This window comes from Oryza brachyantha, chromosome 7 (genome assembly GCF_000231095.2).
Source record: "Oryza brachyantha chromosome 7, ObraRS2, whole genome shotgun sequence".
Classification (NCBI taxonomy): domain Eukaryota; kingdom Viridiplantae; phylum Streptophyta; class Magnoliopsida; order Poales; family Poaceae; genus Oryza; species Oryza brachyantha.
Genome location: NC_023169.2, coordinates 16351214 through 16369522, shown reverse-complemented (window position 1 = coordinate 16369522; position 18309 = coordinate 16351214). Strand labels below are relative to the sequence as shown.

General features: G+C 39.6%; 2 protein-coding genes across 3 annotated transcripts; both read right to left on the bottom strand.

The window, feature by feature from the left end:
* Positions 1-10476: 10476 nt before the first annotated feature.
* On the bottom strand, positions 10477-11120 carry LOC102711720 (polcalcin Phl p 7-like). The gene has a single exon (XM_015839463.2). It carries the CDS (start codon positions 11008-11010, stop codon positions 10735-10737), a length of 276 nt encoding a protein of 91 aa, XP_015694949.1. The 5' UTR covers positions 11011-11120; the 3' UTR covers positions 10477-10734.
* A 2647-nt stretch (positions 11121-13767) lies between these two features.
* On the bottom strand, positions 13768-18008 carry LOC102714844 (protein WEAK CHLOROPLAST MOVEMENT UNDER BLUE LIGHT 1-like). 2 transcript variants are annotated; one of them, XM_006657904.2, is made up of 3 exons: positions 17750-18008; positions 15842-16547; positions 13768-15715 (listed from the first exon to the last, which is right to left on the bottom strand). In XM_006657904.2, exons 2-3 carry the CDS (start codon positions 16496-16498, stop codon positions 13934-13936), a joined length of 2439 nt encoding a protein of 812 aa, XP_006657967.1. In that variant the 5' UTR covers positions 16499-16547; positions 17750-18008; the 3' UTR covers positions 13768-13933. The 2 variants fall into 2 exon arrangements, with proteins under 2 accessions (XP_006657967.1, XP_015695297.1); XM_015839811.1 differs by having other exon boundaries at positions 15842-16542.
* Between the last annotated feature and the right edge of the window lie 301 nt (positions 18009-18309).

The window sequence follows — 18309 nt, the reverse complement described above, 5'->3', positions numbered from 1 at the left end:
TAAAAAATATATAGTTGGTGGTGGCAGATTTACTACCATCAACCACCACCACTAGCAATGCTTATAGGAGTATGGACATAGAAACTCATTCATATTTTGTGAGTTACCAATCAATGGTATGGTTTAAATGACATCAAGTTACACAAGATGCTTAGGGCATGTTCAAAGGTAAAGCCCGTTGTGGGCTCTATCTCAAACCACGTCAGCAACAAAAGTTTATTTTATAATGATACGTACAAAGGTATAGTTAGGTGTGATTTTTCATTAATGCATTAAAATATTTTTTATTAAGCTAGTTTCCTTTTTATACATTCTCATGCAACAAAGTTTTATTTAATAAATGTTAAGAGTCGACTCTAAGCCGTTACCATGACAACAGCTTCTCTCTCCTTCCATCTCTCTTCTCCACGTCATCAAATTTGCTTACATGACGATTGAGATAGCCAGCTAATAGTCACCTTTGTAATTCAATTTTGTAGAACATGAATATTTTTCTCGGTTATTACAGGAATTAAGCCTGGTACGTAGCAATCTTAGGCCCTGTTTTAGTCGGGAAACCTTTTGGATTTGTTTATCACGTCGGATATACGGACATATATTTAAAATATTAAACATATTCTAGTAATAAAACAAATTATATATTTCGTCATTGTAAATGTTTACTTCGTAATTAGTAAATGTTTACTGTAGCACCATGTCGTCAAATCATGACATAATTAGGCTTAAAAGATTCGTCTCGTAATTTATACGCAATCTTTGTAATTGTTTCTTTTTTTATACATTTAATACTTTAAGCATGTGTTCAAATATTCGATATGACAAGCGAAAATTTTTGCTTTGAAAACTAAACGTGGCCTTAATTAGATTTTAAGCTTCTAAAACATTTCTGCGATATGCACCAGACAACCTGACAAATCAATCAACCAACCGATCGTTACTCGTTAGCATCAAACAATCCTGGTTCGCAAGGCAACCAATCACGCCGCCGGCGATTAATTAATGACGGGTTTGACGACTCTGACGAGCCCATCAAGCAAACGAGGCTACATCTACCAGTCGATGAGATAAAAAAAACACAGCAATTGCGAACATCACGTGGCTGAGAAAAGTACTCGATCGCGTACGTTAACAAGGGTGGGTGGATTTATGGCCATGGCGATCGCAGAAGGAAGGTTGTTGCTGCAAACTAGCCTGCAATGTTGGAAAAAAAAATAACTCATTTCCTCATAGTATTTTGGTGTATTTTGGGGGCTGTTTTTTTCTGATGAGATTTTTAGATTTTTCTAGTTTTTTCATTACACGATCAAAAATTTACTCTAGAACTATCATGCAGGCTGTGTTCTTTCGGTTGAACTTTACCAATTTATGCCTCGTTTCTACACACGCGCTTTTTATTTGTTAAGTAGATTTTCAGCTTTAAAATAGTAATTTTTTGTTTGTATCATTAAATAGCTATTAAAATTATACAATCTTTCATCCCTACGTGTTTTATATTCAAAACATTTACACCAAACGTTTCATTTAGGATTTGGGAAGCATGCAAAGAAAAACTATAATCAGAAACATAAAAGAACGGGGCGCATGTTCTAGAATGTGTGGAAGAGATGAGCGAATGAAGAATTTGGAAATGTGTCACGCAGCACACAAGTTTCTGAATTTCTGAACCTCCGGTGGTGATAAGGGGCTCTGTATCTGCATAAATGTCGCCGTTTCTGAACTCTGAAAGAGCTAAAAAACAGAGCTGGTGCTTTCATCAGCTGCAGTTTTCAGCATGCCGTTTAAAGTGGCTTGTACGTGTTGGTCTCCCTTAAATTAATTTTCCTGTATGTTTCTAGAAGAAGAATTTTCAATGACCTATTTTTTTTAAAAAAAATATGTGGCTGGATACTGTAATAGAACCTGTCAAATCACTGCATTCCAATTAGCCGATAAGTAACAAGCTAGTTTTAAGTTTTAACCTTTGACAACTTTTTACGTGATGTGTGCACATACACGTAGTTAGTTAAACCAAGAATGCGACGTGGTACATGCACAGGTGCACTCAAAAGTTCTCGTTTTTTTTTAATGCAAATGCAAACTTTGTACTGTAGTAAAAACTGTACTGAAACCACCTGATGAAACATCGTTTTCTCCCTGAAATTTGGCTTTTGGTCGATGATGATATGAACTAGTCGTCAGTTAGTCCTGCACTTCTGCTGCTGCACGGTACAAAGTAGTAAAGATAGGGCTGTGCTGAAGTACAGTACAGTCACCAAGAGTGATTAACTAGCGAGAATTTGCAAGCAACCATGATGGATTAGGAGGTTTATTAGGACAGTTGGTGCGGTCTGCATTGGCTGGCTCCCCAAGCTGATGATCCACCAACCTAACCCAAGTACAGCACTCACCAACAACGATGCAAAAATCTGGCATGACATTCAGCCAGCGATGGATCCTATAAATCTTCTAGACGGCAAACATAAGAGACGTGTGTTTTTCAATAAAGAAGAATATATTTCCGGTCAGAAGACAAATGTGAATATATTTGTATCGCCTTTAATTGTTTCGTAATAAAAATTTCCGTTCCAACATTTATTTCAGAGAGGTTGCAATTCATTGTTATAAAATTTGCAGATCAAGACGAACGGGAGTCACAAATTATGGCCCAATGGATACTAAGAGAACTAATTGGAACACCAGGTAATGGCGATATATGGAACACCATCAGTAGAATTCCTATTGCTAAACATCCATCCGTAGTTTGAAAACCTTTTTTTTTGTCAATATTTGATAGCGTTGCCCATCAGTACAATTTTGAACTTTGACGTGCATATTAACTTTAAAAATGCTCACCATAAACTAGAAAAATCATACGATTATATTAATTTTACACTACACTTCACTAGGATATAACCGTCATGAATTATCTACACAATTTTAGTGAAATAATACTGGTTAATTAACAACATGTCTATATTTATTACTAGGAAATTAATTTTTTTCTAGACGGACAATGTGCATTATTCTAGAACGGAGAGAGTAATCTGCAGAGCAGAAACTGTCCCAAGCTAAACATCTTACACTTGCTAGCCAGCCATGCATGTCTACATGCATCCATGCCACTGCACACGGTGTGTGAAACGTGGTGTAAGGCCAGCCGCCACGCCAGCGCGCGCGGGCTCGTCGACGTCCACCCATCCGCCTAGCTATCAGCAGCAGCTCGCCAACGCCACGCCGATCCACCGGACACCACCGCCTGCAGGCTGCAGCAGAGTTTCTTTCTTGCCGGCCGAGCGATCAGCTAGGGTCTCATGTAGGGATGACACTGGTAAATACCCGATCATCAGGTATTTGTATCCTACACCCATACTCACCCGTAAAACTCTGTATCATCAAAATACTCATACCCGTTACGGGTAAGAAAATTCCCTAGACTCATATCTGGTTGGGTAAATCTTATCTATCGGGTCACCTATATACCCGTAACAGTTTAAAACAATCTAAATTACATTGTTTCCATATAATATAGTATAGTAGACACTAGATACTTAAGACATCACACATTCATATAGTGTGGTGAAAACTGTATGGATGGTTTAAATACCTACTGTTTTGGTTAATTGGGCTAAGCTAATTTAATATTGGGATATGACGTGCATTTAAACTTACGGGTATTTATTACCCATAGGTAAACGAGTATGAGGATCATAAAACCGTTTCCATACCCACGTACCCATCGAGTGAAGGTATTTGCCTGATTACTTATCCAAAAGTGATTTATTTAGTTCATACCCATACCTTAATAGAGTAAATACTAATTAGATCTCGGGTCATGTGTTCCCGTTGCCATCACACTCTCATCCGATATATGCGGACGGCTGCAGCTGCACGACGCCTCTTTATATGACTTTTGGGCCATCCTGTCATGAGCACATCACATACGTTCTTTCAGCCTCATTTTTTATTTATAAATCAAAATTTAAGTTTTAAAACTTTTTTATACTTTATTTCTAAATTTACTTTTAGATCGACGAGAGATAGACATATAAAAAATTTTTATTCATAAATTATTTTTATTTAAAATATATCATTTGACTTTTTCACTAGCGAAACCAAACAGTCACCCTCCTACTTCATCCTTATCTATTATTTCCTCTATCTCAAATGTTTATGTTTATTATGAAACAGATATAGGCTAGCTATTCAGATCCGTCGTTAGAAGTTAATTCTTCTAGAAATTAACGGCGATGCATGTAGGGAGTATGGAGAGGGGGTCCTGCCTTGTGGGAAACTTTTCTCTGTATGTCGCACGAAAAGACAAAATGGTAGTCCGTCATGGAGATCAAACTGAAACTGCCCCTTGAATTCGCTGACAGGAGCGTCGCGGAAATTATTGAGCGTTTGCTGCCGGGAAACTCTCAATTGTCGGCACGTTTTTTAAGAAAAAAACAAAAGAGAGAAAAAAAAAGAGAATGGAGCACGACTATCCGAACATACGATGTCAGAATTCAGTTTGAGTTTTGATGCGAGGATAGTACTACTCCGGACATTTTTCTCGTGCTCATTAATTCACTGTACGCTACTTACTGTGGATGAGTTCTTTTTCACATTTTTTAGCTAAAGATGATTGATGAAGATTGTCTGATTTTTTAAATTATTTTAATAGTTTAAACGATGGAATTAACTATAAAGTTATTACAAAGTAAGATGGTAAGCTTTTATACAGAAGATTTTGCAAAAGAACCGTTTAGTAGTTCGAATAACGTGCGCATAACCGCCAAGAAAGAAAAATGAGAATAATTAGATAAAAGAACATATCCTATATGCTATGTAAGTTCTAAATATATTAACTCTTAGATAGTTTAGATTTTATCCCAACGATTTCTACCTTACCTACCTGGCTATCTAAGATAAATCAAACTCACCTCTTCAATAGTCATTACCAATTCACCCATAATAATTCGATATTACTTTTATGTTAGTAAAGGATAATGTTTTGGGCTTTTTATTCTCTCTTTAAAGATTATTTTGGATGCTACGAGTTTTATTTAAGAAAATATCAAATATATATTTGTGGACAATCAGTTCGGGATTAAGCTTTTTTTAGGGTAAAGCAGGACGCACACTCAGTCCACTGCACATGCACACGTACGCGTGCGTGTCCTTCACATGTTACGATCAAGCGGAGAGTCATCTTTTGGTGTTCGAGAGAAAAACTGAACGGCAAAAAAAAATAATTTATAGATAAAGTATTTATATATTGACCTCGAGAGAAAAACTGAACGATATATTTACAAATAAAAAATAATTTATAAATAAATTTTTATATACGTGTTTTTAACTTCTCAACGACGGGGGACACTGGGTTTTAATTAGGGGTACGTATCTAATTAAACACGCACGAGTGTATGTATCTAATTAGGGGTTAAGCTGGGCAGCTGGCCCGTGCATCGAATTGGTATGGGCTTGAATCTTGGCGAACATATACGATTGTGAGGCCCAATTTTTGAGATATTTCAGATTCTTTGAGACTAGTATAATCCTACGGCCCCCATACAAATTTTCGGCCCAAGGCCTTTAAATCTCTCACCCCAAGTCCAAATCAAACCCCACGGACGGGTCTCAGTGTTTTGGGTGTTTAGTTTGACGCCAAAATTAATTAATGTTATTAATTAAATTGGTATTGTCAGGTTTCCCGATTACATTCATACACGCCGCGAACTACGTGCATAATACCAAATTCAAATAATATAAAGTTTATTTGTGTGATTGTATCGTATAACTGATATGAGTATATATATTATAAGTAAAAGATAATCTTAAGGCTCTATATTATCGAGTTCGTCTAGGGTCCTAAAAAAATATAGAGCAGTGACTCGATCCGCATGGTGGATGGAGGAGGCGGGAGAAGGAAGAAAAAGAGTGACGGAGAAAGTAGAAGGTAACCAACTCTCCTACCATTTGCTTTCTGTACGTGCCCCTTGCTGGGATAATGTACCCTTGCTGGGATAACGTACTACTACCCCGTCTCTTGATGCGGTTTTTTTTTGCATGTTTGACCATTCGTCTTATTCAAAAAAATTACATAATTATTAATTATTTTTATATCATTTTATTTATTATTATAGTATAATTTTATGCATATATATAACTTTATATATTTTATAAAAATTTTAAATAATATCATTTTAATGATATCAAATATTTAGGGACGGATGGAGTCCCAGGTAGGCAAGCACCACCAACACCAAACCATCTACACGCGACAAGGGATCGATCGACAAGCATGGAACTAGCAACTTAACATGCATAGCTGTGAGTGACGACATAGATACAATATAGTAGCTACCATCACGAAATCACTCACAGACGTACTAGTAAACGCACACGTACCTTGAGCTGAGCTTAAGCACAAGAACTAAAGTACATTACGACTACACTATTAACCGTTGGTAGTAGTGTAGTTCGTTCTAGGTAGAGCTAGCTAGCAGAATGCATGGTACGTATAAAGTTCGGTCACCATCTACTAGCTAGCTAGCTAGTGATCTGCTACCCGTAGCAGCACATCTTGTTGAAGGCCAGGTCCTTGTGGGCGAGGTCCATGAGGTGCCTGACCTCCTCGTCGTCGATGAAGCCGTTGCCGTCCTTGTCGGCGAGGTGGAGCGCGAACCACGCCTTGAGGCTCGCGAACCGGGCGCCGCGCCGGCGGATCGCCTCCCGGAGCTCCCTCCAGTTGATCCTCCCGTCGCGGTCCGCGTCGAACTGCATCAGCCACGTCTTGAAGTGCTCCAGCCTCACCCTCGTCGCCTCCGCGTCCTCCTGTCCCGTCGGTTTCACCTTCTTCCCCATCGCCGGCCGCCGCCCGCCGCCGCCTGATCTTCACTCCACACTCGCTACGCTAGCTGCACGTACTGTCAGTTAACTCTAGCTAGCTTACCTGCTCTTCGACTGCTGCTTGCATCTCTCAATGCAACTGCCTCCTTTTATACACGCAGGCCGAACCGCTTGGATATACCGATCGATGTGTATCCGTCGTAGCAGATACACGTACGGGATGATTGCTTGGCTGCATATTTACAAACGAAAAACAATTTATGAATAAAACTTTTATATATTTATTTTTAGCGATCTAAAAACTAAGACTGAAAAATAAACTACGGTAAAATAAACTCTAAAATCAACTCCAAATTTAAGGTTGAAAATTCATATTTTGGCTTATAAGCATGTAAGCAGAAACAAAAAACGAGGGCGATAGCTTTAATTTATTCGTTTCTATCTGCAGGTTGCATCTGCTGTACACCCCAATGTGTGCATTGCTGTTCGCTTCAGAATCATATATATACACCCCAAATATTTCTTCAGCTTGGTGCGTCAGCATGTGTGCATCACGTTTCAGTTGCATTATTGCTCCTCCGATCTACTATATATGTCTACGTGGGAGCGATGACATATGGCATATTGGCATCTCTTTTCCCTCTTCCTGATGTGAAGTTTTTGCAATTATTTGATTCTATTACAGATATATATGTATGCATGCCTGCAGTATATATTCTGAAGACTTATCCAAGTTAACAGAAGCAATCTTATTTTGGTGTGGAATACGCCAAGAGCTGCATAAGTGATTGATACACACAACATGACAATATTAGTTTCGTAATTATTGACAATACATTAAAGTATTAACTAATTTGTCGTAAAAAACGATAGGGCATGTCGCTCCCGGACTGCTTTGTGTTCCCAGCAGCCTACCAGCCTCCTCCGTGGCCATGTCATCAACCTTTCCGGCCCTCACGACGATGTCCATCACGCCATCCTCGAGAACGGCAAGGAGATCGACTTCTTCCATGTCAGAAATTACTAGTTCAGAGCAACAAAAATCCCAAATCTCTCCCAATCACGTGGAGTGGAGTGACCATGTGGTGGTGGTCGCGACATGGTCGGGTGTGCAGGGGCCAGGGGGTGAACCACGGTGTGCTGGAGCCGGCGATGTAGGACATGGACGTGGTGTACTGGTGTACAAGGAGTTCTTCGGGACGCCGGTGGAGGACAGGGTGGCATTCTACTCGGACACCGAGGAACAAGCACAACAACCTCTTCTCTGGCATCATCAACGAGAGGTTGACAACCAGAGCTACTGGCACGACGTCTCTTTGTGGATTCCCTGTCTTCAAGCTCGTTTTGTTTTTTGATTTAGGCTATGTTTAGTTTACAAAAACATCACATTAAATCTTTGGACATATAAATAAATATTAAATATACATGAACATTAAAACTAATTACATAATTATGAGGGAAATCGTAAGACGAATTTTTTGAGCCTAATTAGGATGTGATTAGCCATAAGTGCTACAGTAAAACAACTTGTGCTAATGACGGATTAATTAGACTCAAAAGATTCGTCTCGCGGTTTCCAAGTGGAATCTGAAATTTATTTTGTAATTAGACTACGTTTAATGCTTCAAATATGTGTGCAAAAGTTTGATGTGATGTTTTTGCAAATTTTTTTTGCAAACTAAACAAGGCTTACACGAGTTGGCTTGCGTATGTTTGGCGACTTAATTCCTCCCCTCTTGGGAGGTCCTTGTATTTATACTCTAGAACTCCCCTCTTCTTCAATAAGGACTTGGAAAAAGCCTTGCAGAATACGATTCTATAGGTAGGTTCGTACATGGATCGAACTAGCTAATTGCCTAATTTATCTTGTCTGAATACAACTCCTCCTTCTTGATCATACCCCTTTCCAAATGTGATAATACTCATCCGTAGTCAATGGGCTATGCTGTATTCTCATATATATGTTAGGGCGACGGTGTAGGGTATACCATATCTATAACACCGACACCATGGACACCTTTATCTTTAAACAAAATGAGTAAGTTTATTTCTAGGAATTGGAGTTCAAATTGTGATGGAGAAAAACCCATTTTTGAGAGCGCACAAAGCCGTTAGAAAATCCTGAAAAATTCGCTCCAATCAAGAGTCGAACCCAGGATCTTACGTGCTACTAAGGCCCTTATAACCACTAGGCTATAGGCCCTTTCGCGGAAATGAATTTATTTTGGGATGGGTAGTAGAACCGTTTCTTTGAAGCTAACTTGGAATATTGGACCCAGTCCTGCAAATTCTAACTCCTTTATGCAGGACCAATCAACAGAAAGTACAGTATATATAGCTATCTAGCAAAGTTTCATCTTTCATACGCTATATACTTCCTTCCATACATTTTGCTCTTGTAGCAACGATTGGGTGTTCTACATGGGCCCTTAAAAAGAATAAGAATCTCCGAAAGTTTGGTGTAGATTATAGAGTATAGATGCATGCAATTGGGATGATGGATGAAATGATGAATCATATCATATCATATCCCAAGTGGGTGCGTAGGCGGGCCCAGCAGCAGAGAGCACCAGCCTCCCCTGTTGACTTGCTAATCAAAAGGAAATTAACAAAAAGGAAAATTCTACACATGGCTGGTGAATATAATCAATATATGCTGTTTATTTTCCATGTATCATCATGCCAAATCATGTTGACGTGCAAATCTTTTGCGTGTTCGAGAAAAATCATATCAAATCATGTATGTTTGTTTTTCTGAACTTACTGATCTAACAAACTGATGGTGTGAATTAATTTGAAGCAATTGCGTCTTTCATGCAGATATGATGTTTTGGTTGTTCAGATTTTTCCTATCAGATGGTTTCTTGAGACAAAAAATAGCTCACGAGACTAAGCAGGAGTGTATTTTAGTTGAAGCACGAGACTAAGCACGAGACATACCTATGGCTTATTTGGCAAAAAACCAAATGAACCCCGGAGTTCCTTCAATTTGGTTCAAATTGATGGATATTTTAGTTAAAGTTTCATCAAATTCTGAAGGGATTGTACATACTTCCACTTATTCAAACAAATCCCGAGGGAGACAACAAGGACAGAACATGTATATCCTTCTGCTATCAAAATGTAACTGAGGATTGGGTTATATTAAAAAAAAATCTCATTCCTGGTATGTTCTCTTCCATGTAAGTGATATTGCTATTGCCAAACTTTTTTCAGATGCAAACTTACAAGAAGCAGGGATGAACCTTGTAAATTTTTGTCTGATCATTATCGACTCATTCAGCAACATGTTGTTATGTACACTTCTGTTGATTAAAGTTATTTGAAAGGTTTGGGTCTGTCATCTGATACTCCAACCTTACCTCAAGTACTCAACATGATGCTCTTTTCTGCTGAGCTTGCCCACCTCTGTTAAGAATGGACATTATCAGACACGGGTAATTCTATAGTCCTTTAATAGATACCAAGAGGTACCAAAATTTTAATACCTAAGAGGTACCAAAATTTACATAGAAAAAATGGTACCTCCTGATACTTTCTCAGGAACTGTAAAATTGCTCATCAGACACATGCCCTCTCTTGGAATCATCTGAGAAGATACATGGTATTTGTATTACTAAAATAATGATAATAATCACCAACTCATGTTCATCATTACCAGCATTAAAACCCACAGAGGATCACTCAAAAACTATCATAGCTGGATTAATTGCAGACATTAATTCTCCTGCTTTTACACAAATTATTCAGGAGAGCTGGCAGGCACATAAAAGTTAAAAAAAATTACCAGTTAATTACCACACAAAGGAAAGCAACCATAGGAGGCAATACTTATAGCTCATAAAAGCTAAAGCATATGAAATCCATTGAGCTAGCTAGCTTTAGCTTATTGCTGCCCAGTGCACTGCTGTTCTAGCAGTTCTACCAGGCGGTGATCCTCATGCCCAGCGTCTTCTGGGCGAAGGCGACGAGGTTCTCGACCTCGGAGTCGTCCACGAAGCCGCTGCCGTCCATGTCGGCGCGGCGGACGGCGCGGCCGGCCCTCAGGCCGGAGAACCAGCCGCCGCGGCGGCGGATGGCCTCCTGGAGCTCGCTCCGGCTGATCCGGCCGTCGCGGTCGGTGTCGAACTGCTTCAGCCACTCCTTGAAGTCCTCCACGGTCATCTCGCGGGAGGACGGGATGGCCCTGATCGCCATGGCCGGCGTCGCTGATGCTCACTGCAGCTCGCTCGCTCGCTCTCTCTTCTAGCTAGGAGTGCAGGTCGATGCCTCGTGGCTGCACCTCCTTTTATATTACTTTGGATGTGCTTTATTCGGTTCTATCTGCAGGTTGTGAGGGTTCTTTTTCTCTACTCTTATAGCAAGATAAGTAGAAGAGCTTAATTTGTAGTTTTAAAATTTTTTCATATCATTAAAAGCTAATATATAGCTAACTTATATAATAGTTATATATATATATATATATATATATATATTATATCATTAATGAATGACTCACATCTCATACACACTAATTGTCTTGGAGGCTTGTGTTGTAGCTGATTTAAATCTGTAGTCCGTTTTTCTGCTCTCTTTTTTGTCTCCTTCATGTAAACATAAATATGACATGATAATTTTTAGAGTCTACTTACGTTACTTATTGTACTAGCTCTAAGTGGAAGACACGCCGCTTCTTCTTCTCTTTACTTTAGCATCGTATCTCCCATTTTTTTGTGTGTGCTTCTTTTAGATAATAATGGAAGAAATTCGCAGCTGTGTGTATCACATTGGTTATTTGGTCCTGCAGAAAAATATCACACTGTTACGTTCCAGCTTTACCTGAAAGGGGTGAGTGAGTCAGGATGACATCTCCTTTGCTGATCTGATGTGTCGGCATTCAATTATTTGATTCCAGTTCTTGCATGCTGTGACGATGTAGGATAAACGTCAGATTTCAGTGTATATATGAAGACGATTTAGTTCTTTGTCAGAAAACTGGTCCCATTTTCTGACATTGTGTTGTTCACGTATTCAAGCTGAATCCATGGTCTAGTTTTAACTTTGGTTTAACATATATTCAGATATCATATCCTCTGAAAGAGTGCTTATCTGTTAGTGTATTATCAGTCCTAAGCTGTCAGGCAGGTTAGAGCCTTTGATAATAGGCACTGTCTGGACTCTGCACTTGTGGATTGAGGAGCACAACCATATGATTTAGTTAAGTGAACGGAAACAAATTTTTGAGGGAACATGAGACTGGCCGACAAATCCTAGAGAACCATGAAATCGTCATGGGCGCCTCGATGTCGGCGGGCACGTCGTCTCTCACTAAAAGCACAAAATCGTTAGAGTTCTGAAAAATTCGCTCTAACGCGCCTCGATGTCGGCGGGCACGTCGTCTCTCACTGAAAACACAAAACCGTTAGAGTTCTGAAAAATTCGTTCTAACAAGTAATCGAACCCAGGATCTTAGGTGCTACTAAGACATTTGTAACCACTAGCCTACATAACCTTTCGTTTACCTTTGGCTCTTTCCTATGGTTCGCTGTGAAGAATATATGGCAGAAAGCTTCCTGTTTTTTATGCAGATAACCCCATTGCTTTTTTGTCATCTCGAGATTCTTATCTACAACAGTACAAAGTTACAACTATTTTGGCAACGATTGGTGTTCTCTGTGGGTCCTTGAGGATCTTGCAAAGGTTGGCAATACTTGCGGGACTGATGAACTTTGCAAGTGTGAAGGAACAAGGTTAGTAAGGTCAGCAGAGGACGAGGCATATTCTTAGTTCGTAACGTCCTTATCTTTTCGCTTATACTTATATCTATAAGATAAAATTTAAATTTAAAATTAATTTTAAAGTTTTTTAATTGTAGTTTATTTTTCAGTATTTACTTTTAGATAAATAAGAAAACACACACATATATATATAAGGTTTTACTCATAAATTATTTTTTAATCGTTAATAAGTAGTTTCACTTATACTTATATACAACAAAAAAATGAGCCCCTTAGAATCAGGGTTCACGAGGCAATTACCGGATCGGAAACCGCTAGTTAGTGAGTTTCACGGTTTTCATAAAAGCCGGTGAAATTTGGAAAATACTATAAAATTTTGAAATTCAGTTTGATTAGACTGGTTTGCTGAGCTATTTGTCAACTCAGGCCGGGCCTAAATCTCCAAATATCGGTGAACCCTGCCAAGAATACCCAGTTTTCTTTCGTCGTTCGCTATATTATTTCGATTGGCCAATTCCTGCATATCTGGAGCTTTCACCTTTTTAGTGTTCCATTTTTTATTTTTATTCATTTGGGTCTCTTATGCTTTTGTTGTTGCTACTCAGTTCTGAAAGAAGTTGGTGTTACTGTTCATGATCAGAAAAACAAGCTCAAGTTGGATGACCATTTTGCTGAATCTTTTAGACGATCATTTTGCTAAATCTCCTCCAGTCTTTCCACATGGTGGCTGTTCATTTCTGAATCCTAGTGTATATGCAAATCTGTACGTGCATGAAGCTACATTACTTTGAGAACATACCGCCTGGTTGATGCTCTTTTGGCACATTCCATTGGAACACAGTATTAGGAACTTCACAGAAGATAATTGAGATACACAGTTGAAGGAAGGTTTTACACAAAACAATATGCGACCCAACAGAAATATGCACTAGGATCCCTAGAACATAGCTACACTCAAGGAATGAACACCTTGTTGCAGAATTTGTCCAAGAGTAAAGTATATCGTTGGTCCTTAAACTTATGACACGGTACCACTTATGTTCATAAACTTAGAAAATGCACGTTTAGGTTCATAAACTTATTTTAATGTACCATCTAGGTCCATGATTTTAGACGTTAAAATGAGTTCATGGACCTAAACGTGCATTTTCTAAGTTTATGGACTTAAGTGGTACCGCGCCACCAATTTAAGGACTGGCCATATACTTTACTCTTTATCCAAAAGTAACCCAGAAAATTGCTACACACAAACTGCTATATGGCCTCTGACTGTTTACACCAACAAATCAAAACTTACACCCGGACCAAATTTAAAGACAAATTTGAATTAACTTATTACAGAAATGTACAGCAATAAGATTGCACAAAAGCTTGGGCCATGTTACCTCCTCTAATGCTTATGCCTAAGTCTTTCTGGATAAAAGAGAGCCCATTAGTGGGAAGAAAGATTTTTTCCTCCTTAGCTTCCGATTCGGGACAAGGTCCTCGTAACTATGAACTGAGACTTTGTGGAAAGGATCCTTCTCTTCGGCAAATCTCCTAGGTGAGCTACTCAAAGGGTTAACTGCGTGTCTCGCAGCTTCATGAGCTTTCCTACGCTGCTCATGATCAGCTCTCCATTTCCTCAGTTCCTGCTCAGCATTCAGCTTCCCTTCATTTGCCCTCTCGGCTCTCTGCAATGCTCTTTCAAGAGCATCCTTCTTCTCATTCATCTTCTTGGATGCTTCGCATAATCTCTCCAGGCTGTTTGATTCAGATGCCTTTGCCAACTCCACCTGTGCCAGTGCTGCTGTCACACTTTCATGTGCTAGATGTTCAGCTTCATGCGCTTTCTTGCTAAGGGCGTAATACTCGGTTAGAGGAAGTGACACTCCTCTGGGAGAGTCCTCATCATCTCCTGTCTCTTCACTTTCTTGCAATGCTTGAACTGCTGCAAGAGCTATCTTCTCTGATACTCTGGATGCATCAATTTCTTTCAGGACAGCACCTAACCTGGTGTTTACTGTGGCTGCAGCTGTTTTGGTTTTCTCAGCTTGTTGCCTGGCCTTTCTCACTTGCTCTTGTACTGAGAAAGCTACCATCTTTGCGTCTTCAGCTTCCTGAGTTGCCTCCTGCAAGATCCTGGGAAGTTCTACCATCCTCTCTTGAGCATCTGCTTCTTTAGACCTTACACATTCTATCTCTTGTTTCGTCCTGTTGAGCTCAGCTTCTAGTGCAGTAATTGCAATAGATGCCATACCTTCCCTCTCCTGTAATGCAACGAGTGAAGATTTCTGATTCTCCATTTCTGATCTGAGGGTTGCGGCTGCAAGTCTGAACAATTTGGCCTCATTTTTTGCCTTCTCTATGTTTGCTCTAACCTCCTCAAGCTCCTTCTGTGTTGAAGCTAGAGCTTCTTTAAGTGGCCCACTAATTTGTCGGGCATCATCAGAACCATGTTCTTTCGCAAGTCCTTCAGCTTCTTCACTAAGCACATTTTGTACATAAGCTGCCAGCTCTGACTTTAGGCTACGCAACTTGCATAAATTTGCATCTAGATTCAGCTTCACGTCACTTTTGGACAGAAGCTTATTATTGTGTTGTTGAAGCTCCTCTTGTGCCTGTTGCAACTCTCTATCCCAAGCAACGCAATCTTGCTCCTTTGCCAATGCTGCACCAATTCTACGTTCTTCTGCTTCATGATGTGCAGCATGCGCCAACTCAAGAGAACCTTTCGATGCAATCAGTTCTAAAGTCAATTCCTCCACTCGCTTCTCAATGTCCTTCCCAGCAGAAATAACTTCTTCTGACCTTCTGATAGCTGTGTCCCTTTCATTGACTAAGGTAACATACTGTTCATGCACTGCTTTCAGCTCCTTTTTCACTGAGTTTAGTTCAGTGATAGCCTTTTCATGTCTTTCTTTGGCAACCTCAATTTGAGTCCTGGCTATCACACTAGCTTCGTCAGCTATTCCCTGCTCGATCTCTTGCGCTCTAAGTACTGCAAGCTCAGAATCCTGTTTCGCCTGAACTTCTTCAATCTGTGCTTTCTCAAGATTATGCTTCAATTCTTCAATAATTCTCCTAGTTTCTTCTAGTTCATTGACTACGTGTGATTTAACCATTTCCGCAGCCTCTAGTTCCTCTTTATAGAGGGGAATTTCCTTCTGAACCTTTTCGAGTTCAAGTTGTATGAACTTGCGCCGCTGCATAAAGAACACATATTTTAGATTACTTTGCATGATTAAAATTCAATTTATACAGCATCTCTGTTTTAGTTCTTAAACATTGCCTATTATTCATTATAGTTTTATAAGAGTGACAAGAATTACCTCCATCATTTGAGCTTTGTGGGCTTTCCAGTCAACAATTCCTCCGAACTTGGTGACAACTTCTCTAACAGACTCAAAAGGTGCAGTGGTGTCAATAAGGCCTTTATATGGACTTTCAGGTGTTGCTCCTTGTTCTTCTATTGGTTTTGGCTTTGCAGCGGCATTTGTCTGATCTATCCAGTCTTCTTTAGAACTCATTTCATCTGTCGACATAGTTTCAGAACCAGCTGAGGCACTGTCAGACAGATGGTTTACCTCAGCGGCATCTACAGAAGAAGAATTATCTGCCTCATCCTCTATTGAGTGCTTGAATGCCTCACTTAGTCCTGAATGAATTTCAGGGACTTCTGCTGTTGGGGAGTTCGATTCCATGTGATGCTCTGCTGAATCAGGAAGAGGCATTTCTATGACAGGTGAAGGTGAATCCATGCAACCAATACGATCTGTCAGTCCATTGGAGAACTTCAAAATGGCTGGTTGGGCTGATTTTTCCTCCTGTGCATTTGTTTTTTCATGATCACTACTGTCATCAACTTCCTTGGTGGTAGGAGGAGTTGGGTGGTCCACAAAAGTTCCAGAACTTTCTATTGAAGATGAAGATGGATTTACAGAAGACTCTTTTGAGTTACTTTCTTCAGAGGAACAAGTTAATTCCATTCCACCAAGCCTTTTCTAGGCCCCAGATGGTTTGCTCCTAAAGACTATTCTGTAAAGAAAACAGCTATAAGTTACAAGATCATGAGTTATATCGCAAAATCCAAACAATGCGAGTAAGTTTAGTAAGGAAAGCATTTATAAAGTAACTGAAACACGAATTTTATCCCAAAATCCAAGCACTACAGTCTACAGGTAGGAAGAGTGCACAGCATGTACTCGTAACGGGGAATGACAATCTCAGGACAATTTCCGAGTAGCAGAAAACAAAACAATAGCCAATCTGTCATAAGTGATCATGAACTTACATTCGTCGGTACTGTTCATTCTATCAATACTGCAAACCAAAGTAGAACTAACTGAATTGCATTACAGAGTAATACATAGCTCCTGTGGGTTAACCAGAATATGCAACCACAAAAAGGAGTTTAGTGAATGCAATCCTAGATGGACTAATCATTGTCACCACCTGACATGTAACCTGCTTTCTGCCTGCATTCCCTGCAATAATTTAGCTACAATTGCACCCAACCTTTTATGTGTGTCCGTCCCCCCAGCCATCTTTTTCTAAACAAAGACAAAAGCAACCAACAAAAATATAGCAACACCATCATTCATTGTTTCCCAGCAATTATGAGCTAAGTCCCATTAACCATGTTAAGTCTGTTCTTCATACTTGAACACTCGACTTCGGAGATTTGCTCGTCCGCACAGATCCACAATAATCATCTTGCGGTATCATTAGTAAATCATCCCAATGGGTTCAGGTGAAACTAATCCCGAAATTACAGAGCTAGTTACTTCTACCTTCAATGTGAAAACATACTCCACTGCTGTTAACGAACTAGATAAACAAAAGAATTGTTTTTTACGGCAGAGAGATCCTCCTGTTGTCCAAATTCCATGGAAATATTAAAAAAAAGATAATAATAAAATCTTCCCTTCCCATAACCATAGATGATTTCATCGCACCATTCAAATTACTTCAACTAATCCACCGAATCAACTCTAGTGGGAAAAAGGAGAAAAAAAATCCCATTTTTTGAGTTACTTTCTTCAGAGAAATAATCGTGAAAAACTGCTTGCATTACAGAGAATGAAAATGGCCAAAACCAACAAAGCAAACCCCAAACCGAAGCAACAAAAAAGAAAAGAAACCCTACAAAAAATCAACGAATCACCTCATCGGACTCGCGCGGAAGCAGCACTGAATCAAATCAATGGCGGATTGCAGCGGGAACAGGCGAGACTTACTCGAGTAACTGGAGTGAGGAGTTCGTGTTCGTCGCGGGCGAAGGGAGGGCCTTCTTTCGCGGGTGATTTGGATCTCCGCTCTTCGTGCGATTCCTTTCTCTCTCTTTTTTTCTTCTCCTTCGCTCCGCTCCGCTTCGCTTTGGTTTGGTTCTTTTCTTTTTTTCTCTTCTTCGCTTCGTTAATTATTAATTTGTGAGGAGACGCGGGTGCGTACGTGGGTGTGTACGCTGCAGTTTGTCTGGATCGGGAGTCCACTTGGTCAGCAGGGACACATGCGAGATAAAGAGAGCGGATTGCACTGTTTTTTTATGAAAAGAACATCCAACTTTTGTCATCTCTGCAACACTCTTTCCATTCTGCTATATTTTTTGTCGTGTATTTTCGTATTAAAATTACGTTTGAGTACAATATAATTACCACGGCTGGCCATGGCCGTTTTAACTTTTATTGGTAATAATTTTTAGACGGATAATCGATGATTAGTAAAAATTATATGGTTGTATATTTTTCATGTTACCCGTTACCATAGAACATATTTATAGGTATACCGTATACATAAT

Excerpts from the sequence above, each read along its gene's own strand:
- LOC102711720 (XM_015839463.2), bottom strand. The coding sequence starts at position 11,010 with ATGGCGATCAGGGCCATCCCGTCCTCCCGCGAGATGACCGTGGAGGAC.
- LOC102714844 (XM_006657904.2), bottom strand. The coding sequence starts at position 16,498 with ATGGAATTAACTTGTTCCTCTGAAGAAAGTAACTCAAAAGAGTCTTCT. Across the intron at positions 15,716-15,841 it reads ACAAAGCTCAAATGATGGAG|CGGCGCAAGTTCATACAACT; the intron begins GTAATTCTTGTC and ends TTCTTTATGCAG.